The following is a 21,874-nucleotide window of genomic DNA, read 5'->3' as shown; positions in this document are numbered from 1 at the left end:
GAATCGTGCAAAATATGGTTGCTGGAAACCCTGGATTAGCCAACAGCTGTGATGAAACTTCTGGTTTTCCCGCCCAGCCCGCGAGCCGCCCTGTTCCTAACCACTGCGCTGATAGCTACTACCTCTCTGCGGTCGGTTCTCTCGCTCTCTGGCAAACACAACAAAGTGGAAAAATAGAAAACGATTTTTATAAATATGCTAACGTCGCGGATAGGAGCGCAATGGTTAGTCATTCTGATTCTGACGATGGCAGCGAACAGTACCAAACTGGAAAGTGGAACATGCGAGGCGGCTACGGCCTCCGCCTGCAGCGAAGCTCCTCCGGACCAGGCCCGCTACGACAACTACCGTATCTACAACGTGGAGTTCGAGAACGAGGAGCAGATTAAACTGTTTCAAAAGCTGGAGGAGCAGAGCGACAGCCTCACCTTCATCGGCCATGCCCGTGAGATCGGCCAGAAGTTGTCCATTCTGGTGGCGGCGCATCGCGTGGCTGACATTGCAGATCTGCTCAAGACCTACAAAGTGAAGCACCGGGTTTTGGTGAGTTGCTAATAATACTTCAAAACAAATTGATTTTTCTCATATGAATGTGTATATTTGTTAAACGAGGAAACCTCTTTTTAGACCTACAATTTCCAGGAGAAGATCGACCGTAATCTGCGTGAGGTTCAGCCGGAGAGCATTGATGCCTCCAAGTTCGACTGGCAGCACTTCTTCCACCTGAAGACCATCTACGAGTGGCTGGATAAAATGGAAAAGAAGTATCCGCAGCGCGTGACCGTGCTGGACATGGGCACCAGCACTCAGGGCAATGCCATCAAGGGCGTCAAGCTGACCAGCAGCCCCAACAACAAGGCCATCTTCATAGAGAGTGGTATCCATGCCAGGGAGTGGATTGCCCCAGCCGCGGCGACTTACATCATCAACCAGCTGCTGACCTCCCAGGATCCGAAGGTGCAAAAACTGGCCCAGGACTACAACTGGTTTGTCTTCCCCTGCGTCAATCCCGATGGCTACAAGTACACATTTGAGCACGATCGAATGTGGCGCAAGAACCGTCAGTTGTTCGGTACTTGTCGCGGGGTGGATCTCAATAGGAACTATCCGGATCACTGGAACTCAACGGGCTCTAGCAGCGATCCCACCCGTTACGATTTTGCAGGACCCTCCGCTGGTAGTGAGCTGGAGACCCAGCACTTGATTGAGTTTATACGTGCAAATGCGGTTAACGAGCAGATCAAGACATACATTGCCCTGCACTCCTACTCCCAAATGATGATGTTTCCGTATGGCTACACCAAGGAGCGGGTGTCCAACTACGACGATCTGCAGGAGTTCGGCAAAAAGGCATCGGCGGCGATCAAGTCGGAGAGCGGCAGGGATTACGTGAGTGGCAGTTTGTATGAGACTATCTATCCGTCGAGCGGTGGCAGCATGGATTGGGCGCACTCTGAGGCTGGTATCCCAATCGCATACACCTTTGAGCTCCGCGGTCCCCCTGATAGCCAGGACCTTTTCATTCTGCCCGCAGTGGAGATCCAGCCCACAGCCAGTGAAGCTTTCACCGCCATCCGCGCCATCGTTGAGGCGGCGGCCGAGAAGGGTTACTACAAGTGAGGACCCTGGGTATTGGAAGCCAGCCTTTTTTACGTTCAACGATCTAGACAAACCCTAAGTGCATTTTTCATCGGCGAAACGATGTTATCGTAATCTTATCTAAAAAAAATAAACTCATATAAAGACAACATAAAGTGAAACCACGAAGCCACTTAACGATAAGAATCTACTGCATGGCTATTCGGCGGGATATATGGTTGTCAGTTAAGGGTAATTCAACCTAATCCGAGTTAGGGTTTCACTGCCATGGTAATGTGGTTTCTAGGTGATAGGCGGGGATCAAATAAGGCCTCTATCTGAACTTGGCAGCCTGCAAGAAAGGTGTTCCTAATTCTTGATTGTACTCTGATGAAACTTGAGCTATACCGTTTTCCATTAGAAACAGGCAGCGATCATGCAGAATAATGCTTTCCACCAGTGGAGCCATCATTAATCGAAGTGTGTAGAAGGAAACTATGCGCTGCCAGTTGGCCAGGTCTGTTTCTGTCTGCTTGTCACTCAGAACCCGGCTGTCCAGAGCTTCGAATCGAGTTCCCTGCACTGCTTTCTGGAAATATCTAAAAAAAAACATGATGGCTATCGATGTCTTGAAAATATTTAACTTACTGGTGGAACGTCATGCCGGGTGAGTGCCTAACATTCCGCAGAGCACAGTGCCGGAGGTCTGGAAACTGCTGGACAATGATTCGCTCGGCGGCGGCCCGTAGAGAGTGTATTCGAAGGTGCTCGTAGTCCCCGGCCCGGAGACGATCGCTATACACCTCCATTGCATGGCAGGAGATTTCGCGGGCCTCGTAACTGAGCTGGCATCCTGGCTTGTCCTTGAGAAAAATGCTTAGCGGATAACCATGCAATGGCTCCCTAGGATGTGTGGGTTGGGTGGTCATCTTCTGGTAGCAACAGCCAACAAAGTTGAGGAACATGGCCTGCGGGCAGCCGAGGAATATGCGCATCAATGTCGGTCCCAGGTTGCCACACGGATGCAGGCCGATAATTCCGAAGCGGAACTTGTCGTCTTCTAGCTGCAGCGCCTCCCGGATGCTGGAAAGAAAATCAGCTGGCTGTGTGTTGCTCTCCAAGCGCTGTGTGAGATGCAGAGGTCGCCGGAAGTGCCTCGTTTCGCTCTGTGACAAGTGTTTCGCCGCCATAGACTCCAGCTTCAGATCAATTTCCCCCGCCTGCTGGTTGAGATCGGGTTGCATTTCAAGGCAGCACACTTGCACCCCGTATCCATAGCCCAGAATGCGAGCCAGGTGACCCACACCGGCTCCGAAGTCCAAAACAAAATCAACAGGTGTCTGTCTATGGCTTAGAGCACAAATCTCCGCCATCCGTCTGACCTCGTGCTGCTTCTTTGGTTTCACCCGCTTCAGGAACATGTGCTTCAGTTTGGGATGACCCAGGAGTGGGCAGGGAACGGAGTTCTACATCGGAAAAGATATTTTCATATATGGTAGTGATTCCTGAGGAGAAACCAAAGAGATTTTACCAACTTCGATTTGCTTTTTGGGTGCACGGCCGATGCAGAGTTTGCGTAGCTCGTGCCACAGGTCCATTAGATCCAATGGCCAGTTTAGCTGCATATCATGATCCTCGTTTTGGAGCAGATCTTCTAGGTTATCCAGGGGAATGTTTTCCAAGTGCTGCTGCCAGTTTTCAGGAAGCTTACTCCAATGGTCGTCTAGGAAGAAGTCCTATAAACGACGCTGTTATCGTTTACTCTTTTATTTATTGTAAGTTCTAACCAAAACATAAGAATCCAGCAGCCATTCATATTTTTTTAACAGCCCCAAGCTTTGATCCAATTTTTCTTTCGTGAACAACATTGTCTTTGTTTTTGTATTAAGTTACTTCCAGTCCAACCAAAGGTTAAGAAAGATTTATTTGGCCGCCCGTACAAAATAAAACGGTAAACGTTGTTGTGTGTTTATAAAGATGAGCGATGAAATCCGATGAGAGTGTTATCGATATGTGTGTAAGTTTATTACATATTTGAATTATGATGTTATAATGTGTTAATAAAATGTATAGTAAAATTATACGTATATTGAAATCCGAGGATAGTTTTATCGATATGTGTGCAAGTTTATTTACATATGTTAATTATGATGTGATGTATTAATAAAATGTACAATAAAATTATACGTCTATTTTAGCTGAGCGAATGAACTGTATTATAGAGGTGTAACTTGTTATTGGTTCGTGAGCAAAGAACCGATAAATATCGTGGTATTTAAGTAAAACCGGAAACATGTTTTCTGATACCCAGTAGTAAGTTCGGGAACGTATTTGGTGCGATCTGGGTATCTGCGTCCATTTTAAAATATTGCATCCAGGTATATTTTAATGGGAATGTTTACATTTCTTGTCAGTTGCAATTATAAGTGTAAAAAGAAAAGTTCGTGCGTTGGGTTTTGAAAATTTTGTTGCTCCTCTTAGATAATTGATATTATAGTTAAAATAGTTCAATATTAACAATCGGGTGAAAATAAAAAACAGCAGGCATATGTACATAAGTGCGCAGTAAAAATTACATAATATGTATTAGTATAAGTACGACCCTACATTTGTACATACCATAACATGAACATAAGAAAAATATTAAAATTAAATAGTAATCAAATAAATTGGTAGTATGTATATTTGTAATCAATATTTAATATTAACTTTGCGATATACATTTGAATGGACTCTAATACTGTTTCTTATTGTTTTCGAGATCTTAGCGAAATATTCATATTTGGGTCTAAGAAAAGCCCGGAGTTGCCCGTTATTAATATTTTTTACTTTTGCTAAATTGGAATATTGACTAAACCAAAGGCTTAACGAATATTTACAAAACAACGGCAGCTGTGACAAAAAAACCTTCAGCTAATCTAAAAGCTCTATTATTATTAACATCGGTACTGAAATGAGCTGTGGAGTGTTTTTTTCTCAAAGCGTATGACCGATCTGGCCTCGCAGGTCTTGTCCCAGTATTTCTTTGGAATAAATTTGTTTTTCTAATTAATTTAAGCTCTATTTCTTTTTAAAATGTTAATTTTTTGTATTTGCGAGATTAACAAGAGAAGTAATTTTTATTTTGGAAAAACCGTCCAAGACTTGAGACTGAAGGAGCTTATGGCTATTTGTAGTGGCAGCAATATTTACTTGCTTCTTTAAGCGGATGATCTGAAGATTTATATGGCTGTCAGTACCTTATATGATTCGATATTACTTCAATCCAACATAGATAGTATCGGTAGGTGGTGTTCCAAGAATAATTTGCCTTTAAGCCTTAGCAAGTGCCACATCGTTTGCTGTGCGAAACGTATTATAACCATTCTAATCTCTTATCACATCAATAACCACCCTCTCTCTGTTTTGAATGAAATAGTTGATCTCCGGGTATTATTTAATGAAACATTTTTGTTTATTGAACACCTCAATCTTATATTAAAACATATACAATGTTGGGCTTTTTTATGCGAAAAACGTACTTATTTAATGATCTGCGTTTGTCTGTTCTAGGGTTGAATACGCTTCCTCGGGAAGTGTCCAGATCAACAGGTTTGAAGGTTGCAGAAAAAGTTTTTGAAATTTGCATTGCAATTCTTGCGTTTTAATGAAATGGAGCCACCCTATGCTAGTCGTATTCCCTCCTGCATACTTGTTCCTTGAAGAATCGTCGTACATTTGCTGGCCTTGTCTTCCTAAATGATTTCCTAGTAAGAAATTTTGATTGTCCTTGCCTGCTGGGATGCCTTCATTTTTATGTTCCTGCCAGGAAACTCCGTACCTTAGTTCCCTTCACGGACCGTGCTGTCAGGACAAACTATGCACGCAATGAGCCATTAACAAGGGCTCTGAGAATATTTGATTCCCTGCTCTCAACCATAAGATTCAGTTGGGGGGACAAGAAAGATATGTTAGGGCTAACCCTTATAGAATACTTTTTAATACATTTATGAATAAAGATTTAAGTTAATTAGTTGTAGCCAGACAAGGATTTATCCAATGGCAATAATAACTAAATAAATAAATATTGGTCAATTCTAATTTGATTGGGAAATGATTGTGGAAATTTTGGAAATTGAGGTCGACCAATTAAGGGAAAGATTGTCTTTGCTTACAATTGTTAGATGAAGTGCAGAAAAATGTATCCGATTAAAAGAGTGTGAGGGAGAACCACCTAACTTGCTCCAAAACTTGACCTTTATAATCATGCTTAGTATTATGACTTATTACATTAATGTCTAAAATTCAAAACTAATTAAAAAATGTTATTTCCAAGAGTAAAAAACACCAAAGCTGCAATTTTTTTTTATATCAATTTTTTTATTGTTTGTATAGCAGCTATATCATATGGTCGTCCGATTTTGATTAAATACAATTCGAAATTCAGAACTAAATAAAAATGTTATTTTCAAGCGTGCATGTTAAAAACACTAAGGATATCATTTTGGCTTAAATTTTTTTTGCGATTATTCCTATAGGCGCTATACGGCTCCAATTGTTGATGTCACCAAACAATTATCCTCCAGATAAAATGGAGCAAAGACCTAATGAAGTTGAATCCATCATACAGCTGATGCAGAATTTTTTAAAAAATGAATATTGACGAAACATGAAGGTAAGTCAACTTTTTATATTATGCCTAACCGCAAAACAGGGTCTCTGCGATCCTGCAACACTAACTAAAACGGAAAGAATGTTTTCTAAGGCTGGCATAACAGTTTCCGATGGGATTATATTCTGAATGAATTCACCGACTATATTAGGTTCTACATGAATACCCTTAATATTTAAATATAAGCATATTGTCGCGATAATATCGATGTTTACTCCACAAAATATTAAAACTAGGGATGTACATCAAGACATTACATCACCATAATTCATTAGGTATCAATGATAATAAAATTCATTAAGTATCAATGAATTCATTTAAAGTTTTTTACGCACGATGGTTATTATGGTAAATTTATTTATTTGTAAAAAAAGGAAATGCAAACTATAACAAAATAACAAATTTTATAAATCTATGTTATACAAAATATACCGTGCCCTTTTTGAACATAAGGAATATTAAAGTAGAGTTTGACAAAAAATAATAGGATGTTCTAACCAAAGTACATTGACAGTTAGCAAAGACACCCTCTGTCACAGCAAAGACACCCCCTGAAAGAACGGATAACTTTGATGATATCGATAGGCTCCAGATGAACATCGATGTTTCCGTAGGAGATCCCCCACCACTAGGGCCCATTGAATTTGCATAAAAAACTTTCAGCAAGCCCAAGCGCGCACGGCGCTTCCGTTTCTAGTGCAGTTGCAGTTTTTTATATTTCAAAGTGTTGGTCTGTGAACTGAGTCGCCGCTGTTAGAAGCACTTTAGGCTGCAGTTGAATAACAAGTGAAACAACAACAAGCGCTCTACAAGCCTATTGAACGGAGAACTCAAGTGTTTTGTTTGCTCGCCGCGCCGCCCGTCGTGATTCGCATATATTATTTACCGTTGCGAACGCGAAACTGAAAGTAAGGTTCGCAAGCCGCAGAAACTGTAAATTATGTAAAAGTGTTGGGCCAACAACAAGTCGTTGGTGCCAGTGTGTGTGTGTCGGGTGGGCTTATCAGAAAAGTTTAATGGAGGCTGCGCCGGTAATTTCTCGGCCTTCTTCATTTCTCCCCCCAATCTTCGCCAGCATCAGAAACGGCCTGCGCCGAACAACAAGAGCAACTGTAAATAGCAATAGCCGCCGCCCTTTGTTAAGCGCCGCCCAAAGAAACGTAAGTCGACGCACATTGCACATCATTGTCACATTGTTCCTGTAATGTGTCCATGTCGACATGTATGTGGCCCCTGCACATCTGTATTTATCGCTATATTGCCCTCACCTTGCACTCGTCATCTGCCTTTTTGGCCCGGCGCCAGGAAATTGCCCCTCCGGGCGGCCACGCGGCTTTTGCTTTGAGGATGTTAACAACTGCAGATTAGATGCAGGGATTGCAAACTAACTGGGTTAATTTTGATATGATCTAAAATGTCTTAAAGATGATCGAATGAGTTCTTTTGTGATGCAGTGATCTCAATAAAAAGTTTATAAACAAAAAGTGTACCTGGAGAACCACTGTACAATAATCTTGAATTTTGAACATTTAGATCAAGGTCCATGTTATTTACTTCTTATTTGCTTAACGGTAAACATTCCTTCCATTTAAGGAATTATAGAGATAAAATTGCAGGATACAAGCATTGCACTTGTCCATAATTTGTTGTATTGTGTTATACTTTTTGCGATTAAAAGTTAACAGAATAAACTCCACTCTGTAAACTTAATAAAATGTACATTGCAAGATAGGTAATATTGATGATAAATAAAGTTTGGGATCAAGATGTTCAATACCGAGTATACAATGAAGGTTCCAAATCCGTTGACGCAAAAACATGTTTGAAATGTTTTACATATTTAGAATACCTGAAGGCTTGTACCTTTATAACAACTGCGACTATGTATAAATAATAAAATTATTTTCAACCATTTGCTCAAGTAATTGGTTTGGAATTCCTCAAAAATAAATCAAAAAGAGTTTATTTACACAATCTGGGGCGTTCACATTGTTTCCTTATTTATTTGGCTGTTTTAAAATAGCCACTACTATGTCAAAAACATATAAATATAAAGATAAAACTAACAAATTCACCGGTGCTTGCTTTCGTTTTTCATTAACAGGTCGCAGAATAATGTCGACGAAAAACTACATCCATAATGAAGAAGACAAATTAAATAACTAAATTTTAGGTGCCAGACTCCGTTGCACGTTAGAAACCAGCGAGATTGAATGATGATTTAGGTCGAGCCCCAGCGGACTATACCAATTTCGCCATCTGGCTTACAGGGAAGCCCGACAGCCTTCAGACTGGAGGCCTCACTAACCCTGAAGCGCATATTTGCCCGCAAAATTGGCTACAAGGCGAAATCAAAGTCAATTTTAGCGGCCATGCGCACGAAACACCTGATCCTGCTACTGATCGGAGTGACAATCCTAACGATCGTATTCATCGCATTCGGACCAGCCGGCGAGCCGAACGATTCATTCAAGAACATCGTCGTCCAGACGCACCAGCAGTTCAAAGAATTTCAGGTGAGCTGACTCACATTTTCGGGGGCCTTAAGTGCCGACACCGACCTCTGATACGGACACTCCGCGCCCCACATTAGGCTGAATGACTTAGATAAGGGTATTAAATAACAATTATCTGTTCCTATCTGGCGCTGGTGTGTTGAAACTGTCACTGATAAATAGGCAAATCGAAAACCGCAGTGCTTGTGTTTGGGTTTCTTCGATTTGAAGCGCTTGAACTTATTACCAGGGTGGAGCTTGGGAAAAACAAATGCGAACCTAATTGATTTATGGTGCGGGTTCCATGCATGACTCATAGTTTCCACCATCAGCAGATTTTTAAATGTTGATGGACGATGGACGATGATATCCACGACATTTTCTGGAAATTGCTTTTGGCAGCGTCTGGCTTTTGGCATCAAACTTGGCCTTGTACTGTGATCCGCCCCTGTCACGCCCACACAATAAGCTTATTTTCCGCTCACTTTATGCTTTTAGCCAAATTGAAGCACGTCCTGCTGGCTGGGGGGCCAAACTCTAGATGCGCCAGTCAGTCTGGCACATTTGACCAACACAAACAGGCCGGCAGCCAACCGAAAGTCATCAGCATCACTCACACAAGTGTCTGGGGGAGGAAGAGAAGAAGGAGCGGATGTTGACTAGGTTCAGGTTCATTTCGGAACACTTTTGGCCGTGGTGGCAAGCGAAAGTCCATGGCCAGCGCTTGTTCTGTTTCCGTTTCCATGCCAAAACGTTTACTGTTTACACTAATTAGATTCCGGCCGGAGTCAGGTTGCAAAGCCCGTTGAGTTATTGGGTAACTCGAGGGGACTGCGGTTAACCACTGCCCAGAGACTTCCGCTGCTATTGGATTTCTTTAAATGGCAGATGGTAATAATTCAATATGTAACATTGGCTAGTAAAATTACCAAACGTGGAGCTTTATTTCCGGTTTTTCTTTCACGTAGGCATATGAAAGAAAAAAAATTTTATGGATTCGTAAAGGAGAATTGTCTTTTAGGTTTACAACTATAGTTGTTATCTCAGTAAGATAAGCAGAAAGTGTGAACAAACAGAGATAATGGGAGCATTAATGAATAATACCACCGGTTTGATGGGGATCACTTTATTTGTATAAGTTTAAATTTGAAAATTTAAATGCTTATTTTTGTTATAAACCCGTTTTTACCATGGCAATAACTAAATTATGTTATTCCGTGAGTAATCTACAATGCATTTTCAATAAACTGGTTTGTCCTAGTACCAAGACTTAGGTACATATGTATACCTAACTCAGATTTCACTTGTGCAAATTCGACTTCTACTTAAGATGTAAGAAGGCATATAGACTTCAAATTAAAGTGATTGAGTGTGAAAGTGCAATAATATGATGCATGTTGAATATTTCCACCAAATATATATGAAAAATGTAGTTGTTAGTTGTTAGGAAATGAATTAAATGAAAAAAATTAAAAATGATAATTTTAACTTCAAATTAAAATATTTTTGCAACTAAAAGCATATTGAATCGTTAAACGCGGCAAATTTGAACACCACTCTGGACGGCAGTAAACGTAGTGGCAAAGCGCATCGGAGAGTGTGCGAAGGCAACTACTATACATATACACTAGTCGGCATAAATATTTTGACGAACCCTACTTTTGACTATCAGACTTTGCCATCCTTAATACCGTTAAATAGAGGTGCCAAAATGAGGCGCAAAGCAAAGAATCTATTTTTAGCTATGTGCATGCCAAATTTTATTTCGTTTAACTTTTGCATTCTCTTTCTACTGATAAGAATGCATGCAGACAATGACTTTTTGCGTGGCATAAGTATTTTGACAGCATCGTTATGGAAATATTTTCTCACATTTAAGCACGCGACAATTAAAGAACTTCTGTGTTTAACTTTGAGCAATATTAAACGTTGTTATTTAAATAAAAAGTTATTAAGAATTATTAAATAACATGGGTAAAACTGCTGAACTAAGTTTGGTTACCAGATCCTTAATGGTAGCAAAGTTTAACGCTGGAATAGCAGTCAAAGACATTGTCGATGAGTTTAAGGTGTCGCGCCAAACTGTGCACTACCAAATTAAAAAACTTAAAAAGCATAATGACCTGCGTAATTTAAGAAGATCAGGTCCAAAGCGCAAAACAGATCTTAGTGAAGACCAAGTTCTTGTACGGGAATTTAAAAAAAATATTTTTCTAAAGCCCCAATCCGCAGCAGATCAATTTAATTTGACAGCTAAAACACCAATTAGTGAGCGCACAGTCCGTCGACGTTTAAAAGAAAGTGATTTCAAGACTTATAAAGTCAAGGAAGTACCATACATAACAAATGCAAACAAGCTCAAAAGACTGGCTTTCGCAAAGGAATATGTCCAAAAGCCAAAGGAGTTCTGGAGGAGCGTTCTATGGATGAAAGCTCCTTTGAGTATAACTCATCAAAAAATAAGTTTGTTGTAAGATTACCAATGGAACAAAGGCAGATAAGGCGGCCCGTTTGCCAAAAAGTAAGCCATGGTGGAGGCTGTGTGATGTTCTGGGGATGTGTTGCGTATAATGGACTTGGTGACTTCGTTCCTGTCACTGGCTCGATGAACCAAGGCCAATATTTACGGATTCTAAATGATAACGCATTTACTTCTGGAGACAGGCTTATTGGTCAATCCTTCGTTCTGCAACAGGATAACGCCCCATGCCACAAAGCCAAGATGATTACATCATTTTTGAAGGATGTTGGTGTTACCACTTTGGACTGGCCACCTCAAAGTCCAGATTTAAATATAATTGAAATCGTCTGGTCTCTTATTAAACGTAAAAGAACAGTATCGTTGAATAAAACCAGAGAGGAGACAATTTCTGAGGTCAGTTCCCTTTGGGAACAGATATCTCCAGAGGTCATCCAAAATTTAATCGATTCAGTACCGGGACGCCTGGAAAAAGTTATTAAAACTGAAGGAAATTATATATTTTACTAAATTCTTATTTTTTCCTTAGTTTTTTTGAGTTTAAACTTTGTTACTCACATTAACAGGTACATGTCAAAATACTTATGCCACCACATAAAAATTACTTTAGCTTATAATTTTGCTAGTTCATATGACAAAATGTTGAATTCATTATTTTTAAGTTTATATTAGCACTAAGTAATACAGAAAATAAAATCATTGAGTTATATTAAACCATTGCAAAGTTACATACAAACTAGAACCATTTGTTTTTCGTCAAAATAATTATGCCGACTAGTGTACATATAGCCGCAGAATCGAAAATCTGCTATGATGGTCCGATCGTAACGAGTGATACACTAATCAAAAGGAACCTAAAAAAGATTGTATACCAAGATTTTAATACTCCCTTTTTAATTTTAGGGTCTTGGGGACCTTATCGGTTTATTATTAAGTGGCTCGAGATAGAAAACTTTTATTCTGATACTTTTGGAAAAACCCGCTAGTTTAGCGGGAAATCCAAAAAAGGCCCATTTGAATGGCTTATATAACTAAGTCTGGCTTATATAACTAAGACTATTCAATTTGATACTCTTTTTTATAGTGCAATTTTTCGAATAAAAAAGATTTAGATTTTATTATTATTATTAAAATTTTTTTTAACCACGTTTTGGCTAATTTCTCAAAATTGAATTAAACGATTTTGTTTTAAATATAAATTCATAATAGCCCTTGAGATTACTTTACTTTTTGTCATAAAAATAACGGTTTGGAAGATATTGAGCGATAAATAGTGCAACCTCTTTCTGTTCAGTTGCAAAGGATTTCATTGCTTACATTAATATCTTATTAGATATTTTTATACCCTTGCAGAGGGTATAATGATTTCAGTCAAAAAAAAATTAGTCGGAAAATATGAATAAATTATATCTTGGTGTTTTTATACCCTTGCAGAGGGTATACTATTTTCAGTCAGAAGTTTGCAATGCAGTGAAACGTTTCCGACCCCATAAAGCATATATATTCTTGATCAGCGTCACAAGACGAGTCGATCTAGCCATGTCCGTCCGTCCGTCTGTCCGTCCGTTTCTACGCAAACTAGTCTCTCAGTTTTTAAGCTATCGGGCTGAAACTTTCCAAAAAGTCTTCTTTCTATTGCAGGTAGTATATAAGTCGGAACCAGCCGGATCGGACAACTATATCTTATAGCTCCCATAGGAACTGTGGGGAAACAAATTTTTAAAAATTATATCTTTGGTGTTTTTAACATATAACCTTCTAAGCTTGGATATAACATTTTTAAGTTAATTCTGAATTACGTATTAAATTTTATCAAAATCTGACGACTATATCACATAGCTCCCATAGGAACAATTGGAAAATTAGTGGTAAAATAATATTGAAAAATTATATCTTCGTTGTTTTTTAACATATAACCTCCTACGCTTGGAAATAACATTTATTATTGGGTTTTGAATTTCGAATAAAATTTTATCAAAATCGGATGACTAAATCATATAGTTGTCATAGGAACGATCGGAAAATTAGTCGTAAAACATGAAATAAAAATTATATCTTTGGGGTTTTTTAACATATAACTTTATTAGCTTAAAAATAACATTTTATAATTAGTTCTGAATTTCGAATTAAATTTTTTTTAAATCGGACGACTATATCATATAGCTCTCATAGGAAGGATCGGATAATTGATGGGAAATTAATTATAGCTTTGGGGCTTTTTGACATATTATCTTATAATATTGGGAATATAAATTTTTATATTTAAAAAAATTTCGAATTCAATTTAATAAAATTATTGATTATTTTTTTATAACTGCAAGGGTATACAAACTTTGGCTTGCCGAAGTTAACTTCATTTCTTGTTTTTAAATATATCCTTCTAAGCTTGGAAATAACATTTCTTAATTAATTTTGAATTTCGAATTAAATTTTATCAAAATTGGACTACTATATCATATAGCTCAGATATGAACGATCGGATAATTGGTGGGAATATGAGTTTTTATATTTTTAAGAATTTCAAATTCAATTTAATAAAAATCGGACTACTCTACATATAGATGTAAAAAAAATGGTCTGAAAAAAATAATTAAATAATTTTTGTTTTAATATCACTGAAGTCAGCAACAAACCTTAAAAATTACACGGTGTTATTAAAGTTGATTATTTCTTATAACTGCAAGGGTATACAAACTTCGGCTTGCCGAAGTTAACTTCCTTTCTTGTTATGATAATGAATCCTTAGTAAAAATCTTAAACTTTTGTGACTTTACCTACAAGTTCCGCAAACCATCTAGGAATACAGAAAACAAATGTTTGCCCATATATTGAAAAACATAATTCGACTTATATTTAATAGACAACAAAGTTAAAATTATTATTTATTTAAAATTAATTAAAAAAAAAGAACTGACCTAAAAAAATTAATCATAATTTGGAGTAATTTTATTTTTATTGGAATTCACTCTCCACAGTAGTCTTTAATTTATTTATACAAAACAAAAATGTTTAGGAGATTTTTTATACCCGTTTTTTTGAGACAAATTATATATGTCATAATAAAACCATGAAAGGACTATACCACGTAATTAAAAAAAACGTGATGAAAAACAGCTAAGTTAGAATTAGTTTAGATAGTCTCCAAACTAAATGCATTAAATTTATAAGGCTTCATATGTACAAATTTGGTTAAAAACATACCCTATAATTTTCAAATAGTTAAGTGCTTGTTTCGTGGGAAACCAACATGTGGGTTTAAACAAACTAGGACTTTAGGTGGAATTTAAAACTGTGGGGCAGACAGAACTACTATAAAATTCAAACAATGTAATTTAAAAATGATAATCCAATTATTGCAGTATACTAGGGTATTTCGAATTTTTTTTTTTGAAATATTTATGCTGCCCCATTTGTGACAACTTTTTTAATAGATAGAATAGTCAATGACTTAAATTGCCCCGATGGCCGCAAGCTTTATCAATGCGATTGTACAGCGATTACTCATATTTCATATTTAGCTGTGTCTTAAGTATCTATGCGAGCGCTATTGATTGCCATACAGCTTTGACAGCCATCGCTTCAATGTCGTGCCACCATTCACTCACATGCTGAATAATATAATTAAGCTGCAGTTTAACGATAATCTATTAAAATTATCCATGTAGGGCGCTAAGAAAATATTGCTGGCAAGCGATGAACCGACCGACCTCTTGATATTCGATTAACATGTATGAGGGGGTTGAAAAAGAGATCATCAGGCAGAGAATAAAAGGCTGGCGAATTAAATAAAACATTACTCAGTTCTCTTACTATAATATAAAATATATATTTTCTTGCACTTTTATTAAGTAAAAGGTCTTCAAAACTCTCAATCAAGATATGTAAATTAGATTTAGAAAGATGTAGAATGTAGCTTTGTAGTTTATTAAATCGATCGTTTTTTTTTTTTGTCTACGCTATAGTTGATGCCGTCGATGGTGAGGGAGGGAGATTGAGATATTAAGGCAGCAAAGCAACGTCACTTTTTTGTCCATCAATGTTTAATGAATATTTTGATTCGAACAACTATTGGATGGGTATTGATAATAACAAGAAAAAAGGTAACTTCGGCAAAGCCCTTGCAGTCATAAGAAATAGTCAACGTTCGTAACACCATGTTACATTTTTAAGGATTGTTGATATTTCCATATTTTCTTTGACAGCTATATGTTACAGTCATCCGATAACTCAAAATTTTTAAAAATATAAAAAATGAACACCGAAGCTATGATTGGTTTCACCAATTTTTGTCGTTCCTATGATAGCTATAAGATTAATGCTAAAATTAAATTCGAAATTCATAACTTATTAAAAAATGTGTTTTCCAAGTGTAGGAAGATATCATTTTTAAACCCGTTACTCACAGAGTAAAAGGGTATACTAGAAGTATGTAACAGGTAGAAGGAAGCGTGTCCCCATAAAGTATAAATATTCTTGATCTGGACCACTAGCGGAGTCGATGTAGACATGTCCGTCTGTCTGTCTGGCCGTATGAACGCTGAGATCTCGGAAACTATAAGAGCTATAACAGTCAGACTTGTCTGGCAGATTCCTGGTCTTCCTGCGCCAGTTTCTTTCAGCGGGGTACCACGCCCACTCTAAAGCTCACAAACGGCTTAAACGCTCATATCTGCCTGCCGCCCACATAACATTTACTAAAATAGCTGGTAGGTGGCGCCCTAAAATATAGCTTTTCCGCGTAACGGGTATCTGATAGTCGAGGCACTCGACTATAGCGTTCTCCCTTGCTTCATATTTTTTTCCACCAATTTCCGATTGTCCGTATGGCAGCTCTGTAATTAAGTCGTCCGATTCTAATAAAATTAATTCGAAATACAGAAATAATTTAAAAATTTGGAAAGTAAACTTTTGGTCAGCCCAATAGCTTTAAAACTAAGAAAGACGGACAGAAGGACGTGGCTAGATCCACCCGTCTAGTGATACTGATCAAGAATGTATATACTTTATGGGGTCGGAAACGTCTCCTTCACTGCGTTGCAAACTTCTGACTGAAATCATTATACCCTCGGCTATGAGATACCTGTTACTCAGGTTAAGCAGCATGTGGGCGGAAGACAGATATAAGCGTTTTAAACGTTTGTGCGCTAGAGATCCTAATCAAGAAACGCTTCAGGAAACGCGTCTCCTACCTGTTTCATACATACCTTTTGCTCTAAGAGTAACTGGAATACGAGTATTTATAGTGTTGCTGATCTTAGTATTTTTAGATATCTGTATTTTGTAGAGCCTAAAAACATTCTTTAACTTTCTAAAAACACTTTTTTTTAGGCTGCCAAACATTTGAAAATAAAAACTTCTTCGTCCCTCGCCAGGAAAATTGATTTCAAATAACTCGTTCTCCTTGAAGGGGTTACAATCAGATTTTTAAGCTATGAGCGTTGGTTGGTGAGCCGAATTCTTTAGGTCAATCGGGTATACGGAAAGACGAATAGACAGACGGATAGACTAGACTAACTCAGCTACGCATAACGGGAATAACGATCCAGTCGCAAGAAAATCGAAAAGTAAAATTTCATCATCAGTATTTTCTATTTCTATTTGTAAGGACTCTTTTATTATTCCACTCCATAAAAAACGTGCGAAGGCAGATGCCTAAAATTATAGAGGTATTTCTAATTGTCGGCAATTCCTAAAGCATTTGAACGTATTATCACTTCTCATTTGCAACATTTATGTTCCTCGCTTATATCACCGTGTCAGCATGGTTTTGTTAAGCGAAGATCGACCACCACCAACCTTCTTGAATTGTCATCTATTGTAATAAATGGGTTTAAGAAAAAAATACAGACTGACTTTGTATATATAGATTTTAGTAAGGCCTTAGACTCCGTTAACCACTCACTTCTTTTATTTAAATTAGATCAGCTTGGGTTTCCTGGTAATCTATTATCTTGGATTTCAAGGTATTTGAATGGTGGGACTCAGAGGGTTATATTCAAGAATGCTGTTTCAAAATTGATCTACGTGACATCTGGGGTGCCTCAGGGTAGTCATTTGGGCCCTTTGCTGTTTACTTTGTTTATTAACGATCTTCCCTTAATCATAACACATTCTCGTGTACTAATGTATGCTGATGATGTTAAGCTTTGTTTATCATATAATGATATAGCGTCGGGATTTAACTTACAGTCGGATATTGATTGTTTTCATGGATGGTGTGAGTACAACCTTTTAAATTTGAACTGTCTAAAATGCAACGTTGACTTTTTATAGGGGTACTCCTACGTTTATCAGTTACTTTCTAAAAATACGCCACTTGACCGTATTTATTCAGTTAACGATTTAGGTGTTCTTCTTGACCCTAAACTTAAATTTGACTGCCACATTATGTCCACTGTTAACAAAGCCATGAGTGTTCTTGGGTTTATAAAGCGTTGGTCAAAAGAATTTGATGACCCTTATACGACCAAATTATTATTTACCTCCCTTGTCCGTCCTATTTTGGAATATTGTTCGTCGGTTTGGAGTCCACAATATCAAGTGCACATCGACCGTATTGAGTCGGTACAAAAAAAATTTCTTTTATTTGCCCTGCGTAGTTTGAACTGTAATCAAAACGTAAGGCTTCCTTCCTACGAGAGTAGATTACAATTGCTTAATTTACCTACACTTGTAAATCGTAGAACAATGCTTGGTACTATTTTTATACAAAATCTTATAAGAGGTGACATTGATTCTGCAGAACTTTTAAACAGCCTAACATTCAACGTTCCCGTTAGACTAACACTAAATTATTATCCTCTAAATTTGCCACAATGTACATCAAATTTTTGTCTGCACGAGCCCTTTCGCGTTCTATGTAATAACTATAATAAACTTTATCATTTAATTTGCATTTCAACATCTATCCCGGTATTAAAAACTAATATTTTAACCCATTTGCTTAATTCTTAGTTATGCTTTATATTTTCATTTGTGTTCCGTCTCTTTTTGTTTTATGTATGTATCTTCCTCGCGATCTCGCATTTTTTGCCCAAATTGATAAAAGGGCCCCGCGCGTAACAAGCACGGGCTTGGTGTCGTTGGGCCACTTGTTTGTACTGTTCGAAGTGCATCAACGTCCATATATATATAAAATATTCAAATCAAAATAATAAGTCAAGCAAATAAGAGTAAGAGTGTTTGACTATTAATCATTCATTTATGTATAATCAATTCAAGGCTTTGAAACAGCTCTGACAAAATCTGCCCAGCCTATTTTACTATCGCCATCAAAATCGACCTGCTTGAGCATTTCTTCGAACTCCAGATCTGTAAACTTCCTGCCCATTGACAAGGCAAAGTGGAGCAGATTACTGCCGTGAATTGAAGCATTTTTAGACTCGTTAAGCGCGTCGAAGGCAGCCTTCAGGGAATCCTTGTCGTACATCTGCTGGTAGACTTTAGTCATAACATGGAGAAACTGCGCTACCGTGACTCCCTCGTTAAATTCATATTCAAATTCCTCGAATATACAGTTGATCTCCGAATCAGTGCGAATTATTCCCAGTTGATATATGTAGCACATCGCCAAGATCATTTTGACTAATCGTTCCAGGGGTGCGGGTTTCATAAAGCGAGAATACTTCGCAGATTTCTGTGACTTGGTCCTTAGTCAGAGCATGGCCTTCTTTAACCCGTCATTTTGTTCGCTTGTCTGATAATGCATGGTGTTAACAAAGTTTACTATTTCTTATAACTGCAAGGGTATACAAGTTAACTTCCTTTCTTGTTTATAATATTTTTTGGTATCTTTATATACCCTTGCAGAGGGTATAATATTTGCATTCAGAAGATTACAACGCAATGAAGGAGACGTTTCCGACCCCATAAAGTATATATGTATATTCTTTATCAGCATCACTAGACGAGTCGATCTAGCCGTGTCCGTCTGTTCGTCCGTTTCTACGCAAACTAGTCTCTCAGTTTTAAAGCTATCGGGCTGAAATTCCCAAAAGTCTTCTTTCCTTTGCAGGTAGCATATAAGTAAAAACCAGCCGGGTCGACCAACTGTATAATATAACTCCCATCGAAATAATCGGAACAAAAAATTTAAAAAATTATAGCTTTGGTGTTTTGTACATATGTATAACCTCCTAGGCTTGGAAATAACATTTTTTAATTAGTTCTGAATTTAAACAAAATGTTATCAAAATCGGACGACTTTATCATTTAGCTGTCATTGGAACGATCGGAAAATTGGTGTGATATGATATAATTTATAGCCTCGGTGTTTTTGACATATTATTTTATAATATTGGAAATAGAATTTTTTACATATTAAGGAATTTTGAATTAAATTTAATAAAATTTTGACGAACCTAACAGATAGCTGTCAAAGAAACGGTCAGAGAAATAATAAAATAATTTAATTTTAATATCACTGAAGCAAGCAACAATCCTTAAAAATTGAACAAGGTGTTACTAATGTTGGTTATTTCTTCAAGGGTATACAAACCTCGGCTTGCCGAAGTTAACTTCCTTTCTTGTTTTTGTTGAACTATATTTCGATCTGCGGTAAACCAATTAAGGTTATATATGTTTTCCTTTAGAACTATAATCCGATCCTTTAATTTAACTAAGTAAATTAATGGGCTACGTATATTCCGAGCTTTGAAAAGGTTTTTATTTATTAAAATCAATTCTTCAGTACCCGCGAATTCTTAAGCGGCAGAGGATTACAACATACATATATGGATCATACTCAATTAAAAAAACGAAGTTAAAATTAGTTGTGGTCACATTTTCTTTAAATAATTCGCGTCTTTAATTGGTAATTAGTTCGTGTTGATGAAGTGATGTGTAAGCACATAAACATAAATACTAACAAGGCTGGGTTTAAAGCACTTCCTTTACGTCTTACAGCAAAAATATCGTCTACAAGGACGCAAAGGCACCTTTAGGGGAGACACCTTTGAGTTCCTTTTGTAGATTTAAAAACAGACACAAAAAAATTTTATTTGGATCAAAAATAAAAATCGGAAATTATAATTTTAAAATTTTTTTTTTTTGTTTTTGCTCAGGAATAATGATTATTTTTCATTTTTATAATAAAACTAAAAAATAATGATGATTTGCAAATGTTAAAATCTTGTGATAATCGATAGATCAAAGAGAAGAACTATGGTGTTTCCTGTTCCGCGAATGATATCCATTTTTTGACGCAAAAAAAAAACGATCGATAATCATTACTTACAGTTATTGATTTGTATATAAGTTTATTTTTTACTCAATGTACAACTTTGTTTAATTTTGCGGAAAAACTAAGACGGAAGGCCACGGTAAATTGAACCGAAGACTAGGATTTATAGGCGGAGTAAAAATCCTTCCAGGAAATGACTCCATCTCCATCGATATCAACCTGTCGAAACACATCATTAAACTCTTCGTCAGTTATTTTTTCTCCAAGATTGGTAAAAACGTTGCGCAGCTTGCCATGTGATATAAACCCATCTTTATCGTAATCGAAAGCACTGTATGCTGCCTTCAAGTGTTCAGTATGATCCATAATTTTATAGATTTTGGTCATCAATTCGATAAAATTCTCTATGGTTATATAACCAAAGATATCGCCTTCAAGTCCTTCGGAATATCTGTAAATTTCAGACTCTGTGTGGTTTTGCCCGAGAGCGCGCATTACAGTTCCCAAGTCTTCTGGGTTGATTCTGCCAGTCTTTTGAGGATCACAGAGAGTGAATGCTTCGCGAACTTCTGCAAGATCGTCCGCAGACAAAGTATACTCCGGTGGATCCATTCCGGTGTGAGACGTATTGGGATGCCTCCAATTAGAATGTGGTTTTGTTTTTAGTTTCAATGTTACAGCTCTACTGACTTTTTAGGAAAGTCACACTTTAAATTTATTCATTTCAAAGGCCACTCAATTAAAAAAAATTGTATTTTTATATTTTTGAATACAATAAAAATAGCTATACTTTTTTTTAAATAAATAAACTACTCTGTTCTGTTACTCGAAAGTGCAGCCAGCATGTCTTCACCATTTTCGTTTAGTTCAGAATTTAGTTCTTTTTTAAGTATTATTATACCCCTTAATGATGGAGTAGAAAATAACATTACACAACATATTTGGTGAAAAGTATGTACGAGGTGTAAAAATAACGGAACATAAGTCTTTTGGTACCGTCTATATAAATTTAAATGTTGCCACAAAGTTTTTGGTCCAAATCTTTTTAACTTTTAACAGTAGGACATGCTTACTTTAATACTACTGTTCACTTGAGAGAGAAGAAATTAGTCACTTTAAAATTTTTTATTAGCAAGGCGTGCTTACTAAGTTGTCGAGTGAGTCAACGTTTTATGATCAACTTTGCCAGACAACAGGGTAAACAGCAAGTGTGGTCGCGGTCAAATATTTAAATTGGCATCGTAATCAGCGTGGCTTGTTTTTATGATTGCTCTGCCCCATCGCCGTCACCCATTCGAATATCCTGGCACACCCCTGCGACCATTAGGCACATGCGACCATTTTACCTATTTCGGAGTCACGCGCCCAGTCACATGGACACACACAACCCGAATTCTTGGGACAAGGTTTTACAGCCGACTTTCTGGCGCTGCCCCGACTGACCCATAGGCATTCGGTGGGAATTCTAAGTGTCGCCGAGACATGGAAAA

At 37.4% G+C, this 21,874-nt stretch overlaps 4 protein-coding genes across 6 annotated transcripts in view; 2 read left to right on the top strand and 2 right to left on the bottom strand.

Annotated features, from left to right (window-relative positions):
- The first annotated feature begins 84 nt into the window (after positions 1-84).
- LOC108029342 (zinc carboxypeptidase) lies at positions 85-1,767 on the top strand. Its single transcript, XM_044092208.2, has 2 exons — positions 85-543; positions 628-1,767. Exons 1-2 carry the CDS (start codon positions 196-198, stop codon positions 1,618-1,620), a joined length of 1,341 nt encoding a protein of 446 aa, XP_043948143.1. The 5' UTR covers positions 85-195; the 3' UTR covers positions 1,621-1,767.
- LOC108029727 (methyltransferase-like protein 25B) lies at positions 1,680-3,549 on the bottom strand. 2 transcript variants are annotated; one of them, XM_017102210.3, is made up of 5 exons: positions 3,366-3,549; positions 3,114-3,314; positions 2,227-3,044; positions 1,987-2,177; positions 1,680-1,930 (listed from the first exon to the last, which is right to left on the bottom strand). In XM_017102210.3, exons 1-5 carry the CDS (start codon positions 3,444-3,446, stop codon positions 1,851-1,853), a joined length of 1,371 nt encoding a protein of 456 aa, XP_016957699.1. In that variant the 5' UTR covers positions 3,447-3,549; the 3' UTR covers positions 1,680-1,850. The 2 variants fall into 2 exon arrangements, with proteins under 2 accessions (XP_016957699.1, XP_043948142.1); XM_044092207.2 differs by lacking the exon at positions 3,366-3,549 and having other exon boundaries at positions 3,110-3,251.
- Positions 3,550-6,860: 3,311 nt separating this feature from the next.
- The window catches only part of LOC108029522 (uncharacterized), a 24,988-nt gene continuing 9,974 nt past the window's right edge, over positions 6,861-21,874 (top strand). Inside the window, exons 1-2 of one of the 2 annotated variants that reach the window (XM_050887620.1) lie at positions 6,861-7,137; positions 8,334-8,745. In XM_050887620.1, coding sequence (XP_050743577.1) covers positions 8,602-8,745 — 144 coding nt within the window. In that variant the 5' untranslated portion in view covers positions 6,861-7,137; positions 8,334-8,601. Of the gene's footprint in view, positions 7,390-8,333; positions 8,746-21,874 lie in introns of both variants that reach the window. The other variant, XM_017101822.3, reaches the window with a different exon arrangement.
- On the bottom strand, positions 20,435-21,093 carry LOC108029529 (calmodulin-like). The gene has a single exon (XM_017101831.3). The coding sequence runs from the start codon at positions 20,994-20,996 to the stop codon at positions 20,541-20,543; it is 456 nt and encodes a 151-aa protein (XP_016957320.1). The 5' UTR covers positions 20,997-21,093; the 3' UTR covers positions 20,435-20,540.

This window comes from Drosophila biarmipes, chromosome 2R (genome assembly GCF_025231255.1).
Source record: "Drosophila biarmipes strain raj3 chromosome 2R, RU_DBia_V1.1, whole genome shotgun sequence".
NCBI classification, from domain to species: Eukaryota; Metazoa; Arthropoda; class Insecta; order Diptera; family Drosophilidae; genus Drosophila; species Drosophila biarmipes.
The sequence above is the reverse complement of the archived record's forward strand: the minus strand, read 5'-3'. Positions and strand labels throughout refer to the sequence as shown.

Coding starts and splice junctions, on each gene's coding strand:
- LOC108029342 (XM_044092208.2), top strand. CDS start 196: ATGCTAACGTCGCGGATAGGAGCGCAATGGTTAGTCATTCTGATTCTG. Junction 544..627: donor AAGTGAAGCACCGGGTTTTG/GTGAGTTGCTAA, acceptor ACCTCTTTTTAG/ACCTACAATTTCCAGGAGAA.
- LOC108029727 (XM_017102210.3), bottom strand. CDS start 3,446: ATGTTGTTCACGAAAGAAAAATTGGATCAAAGCTTGGGGCTGTTAAAA. Junction 3,045..3,113: donor CACCCAAAAAGCAAATCGAA/GTTGGTAAAATC, acceptor TTTCCGATGTAG/AACTCCGTTCCCTGCCCACT. Junction 1,931..1,986: donor CCTGTTTCTAATGGAAAACG/GTATAGCTCAAG, acceptor CCTTTCTTGCAG/GCTGCCAAGTTCAGATAGAG.
- LOC108029529 (XM_017101831.3), bottom strand. CDS start 20,996: ATGGATCCACCGGAGTATACTTTGTCTGCGGACGATCTTGCAGAAGTT.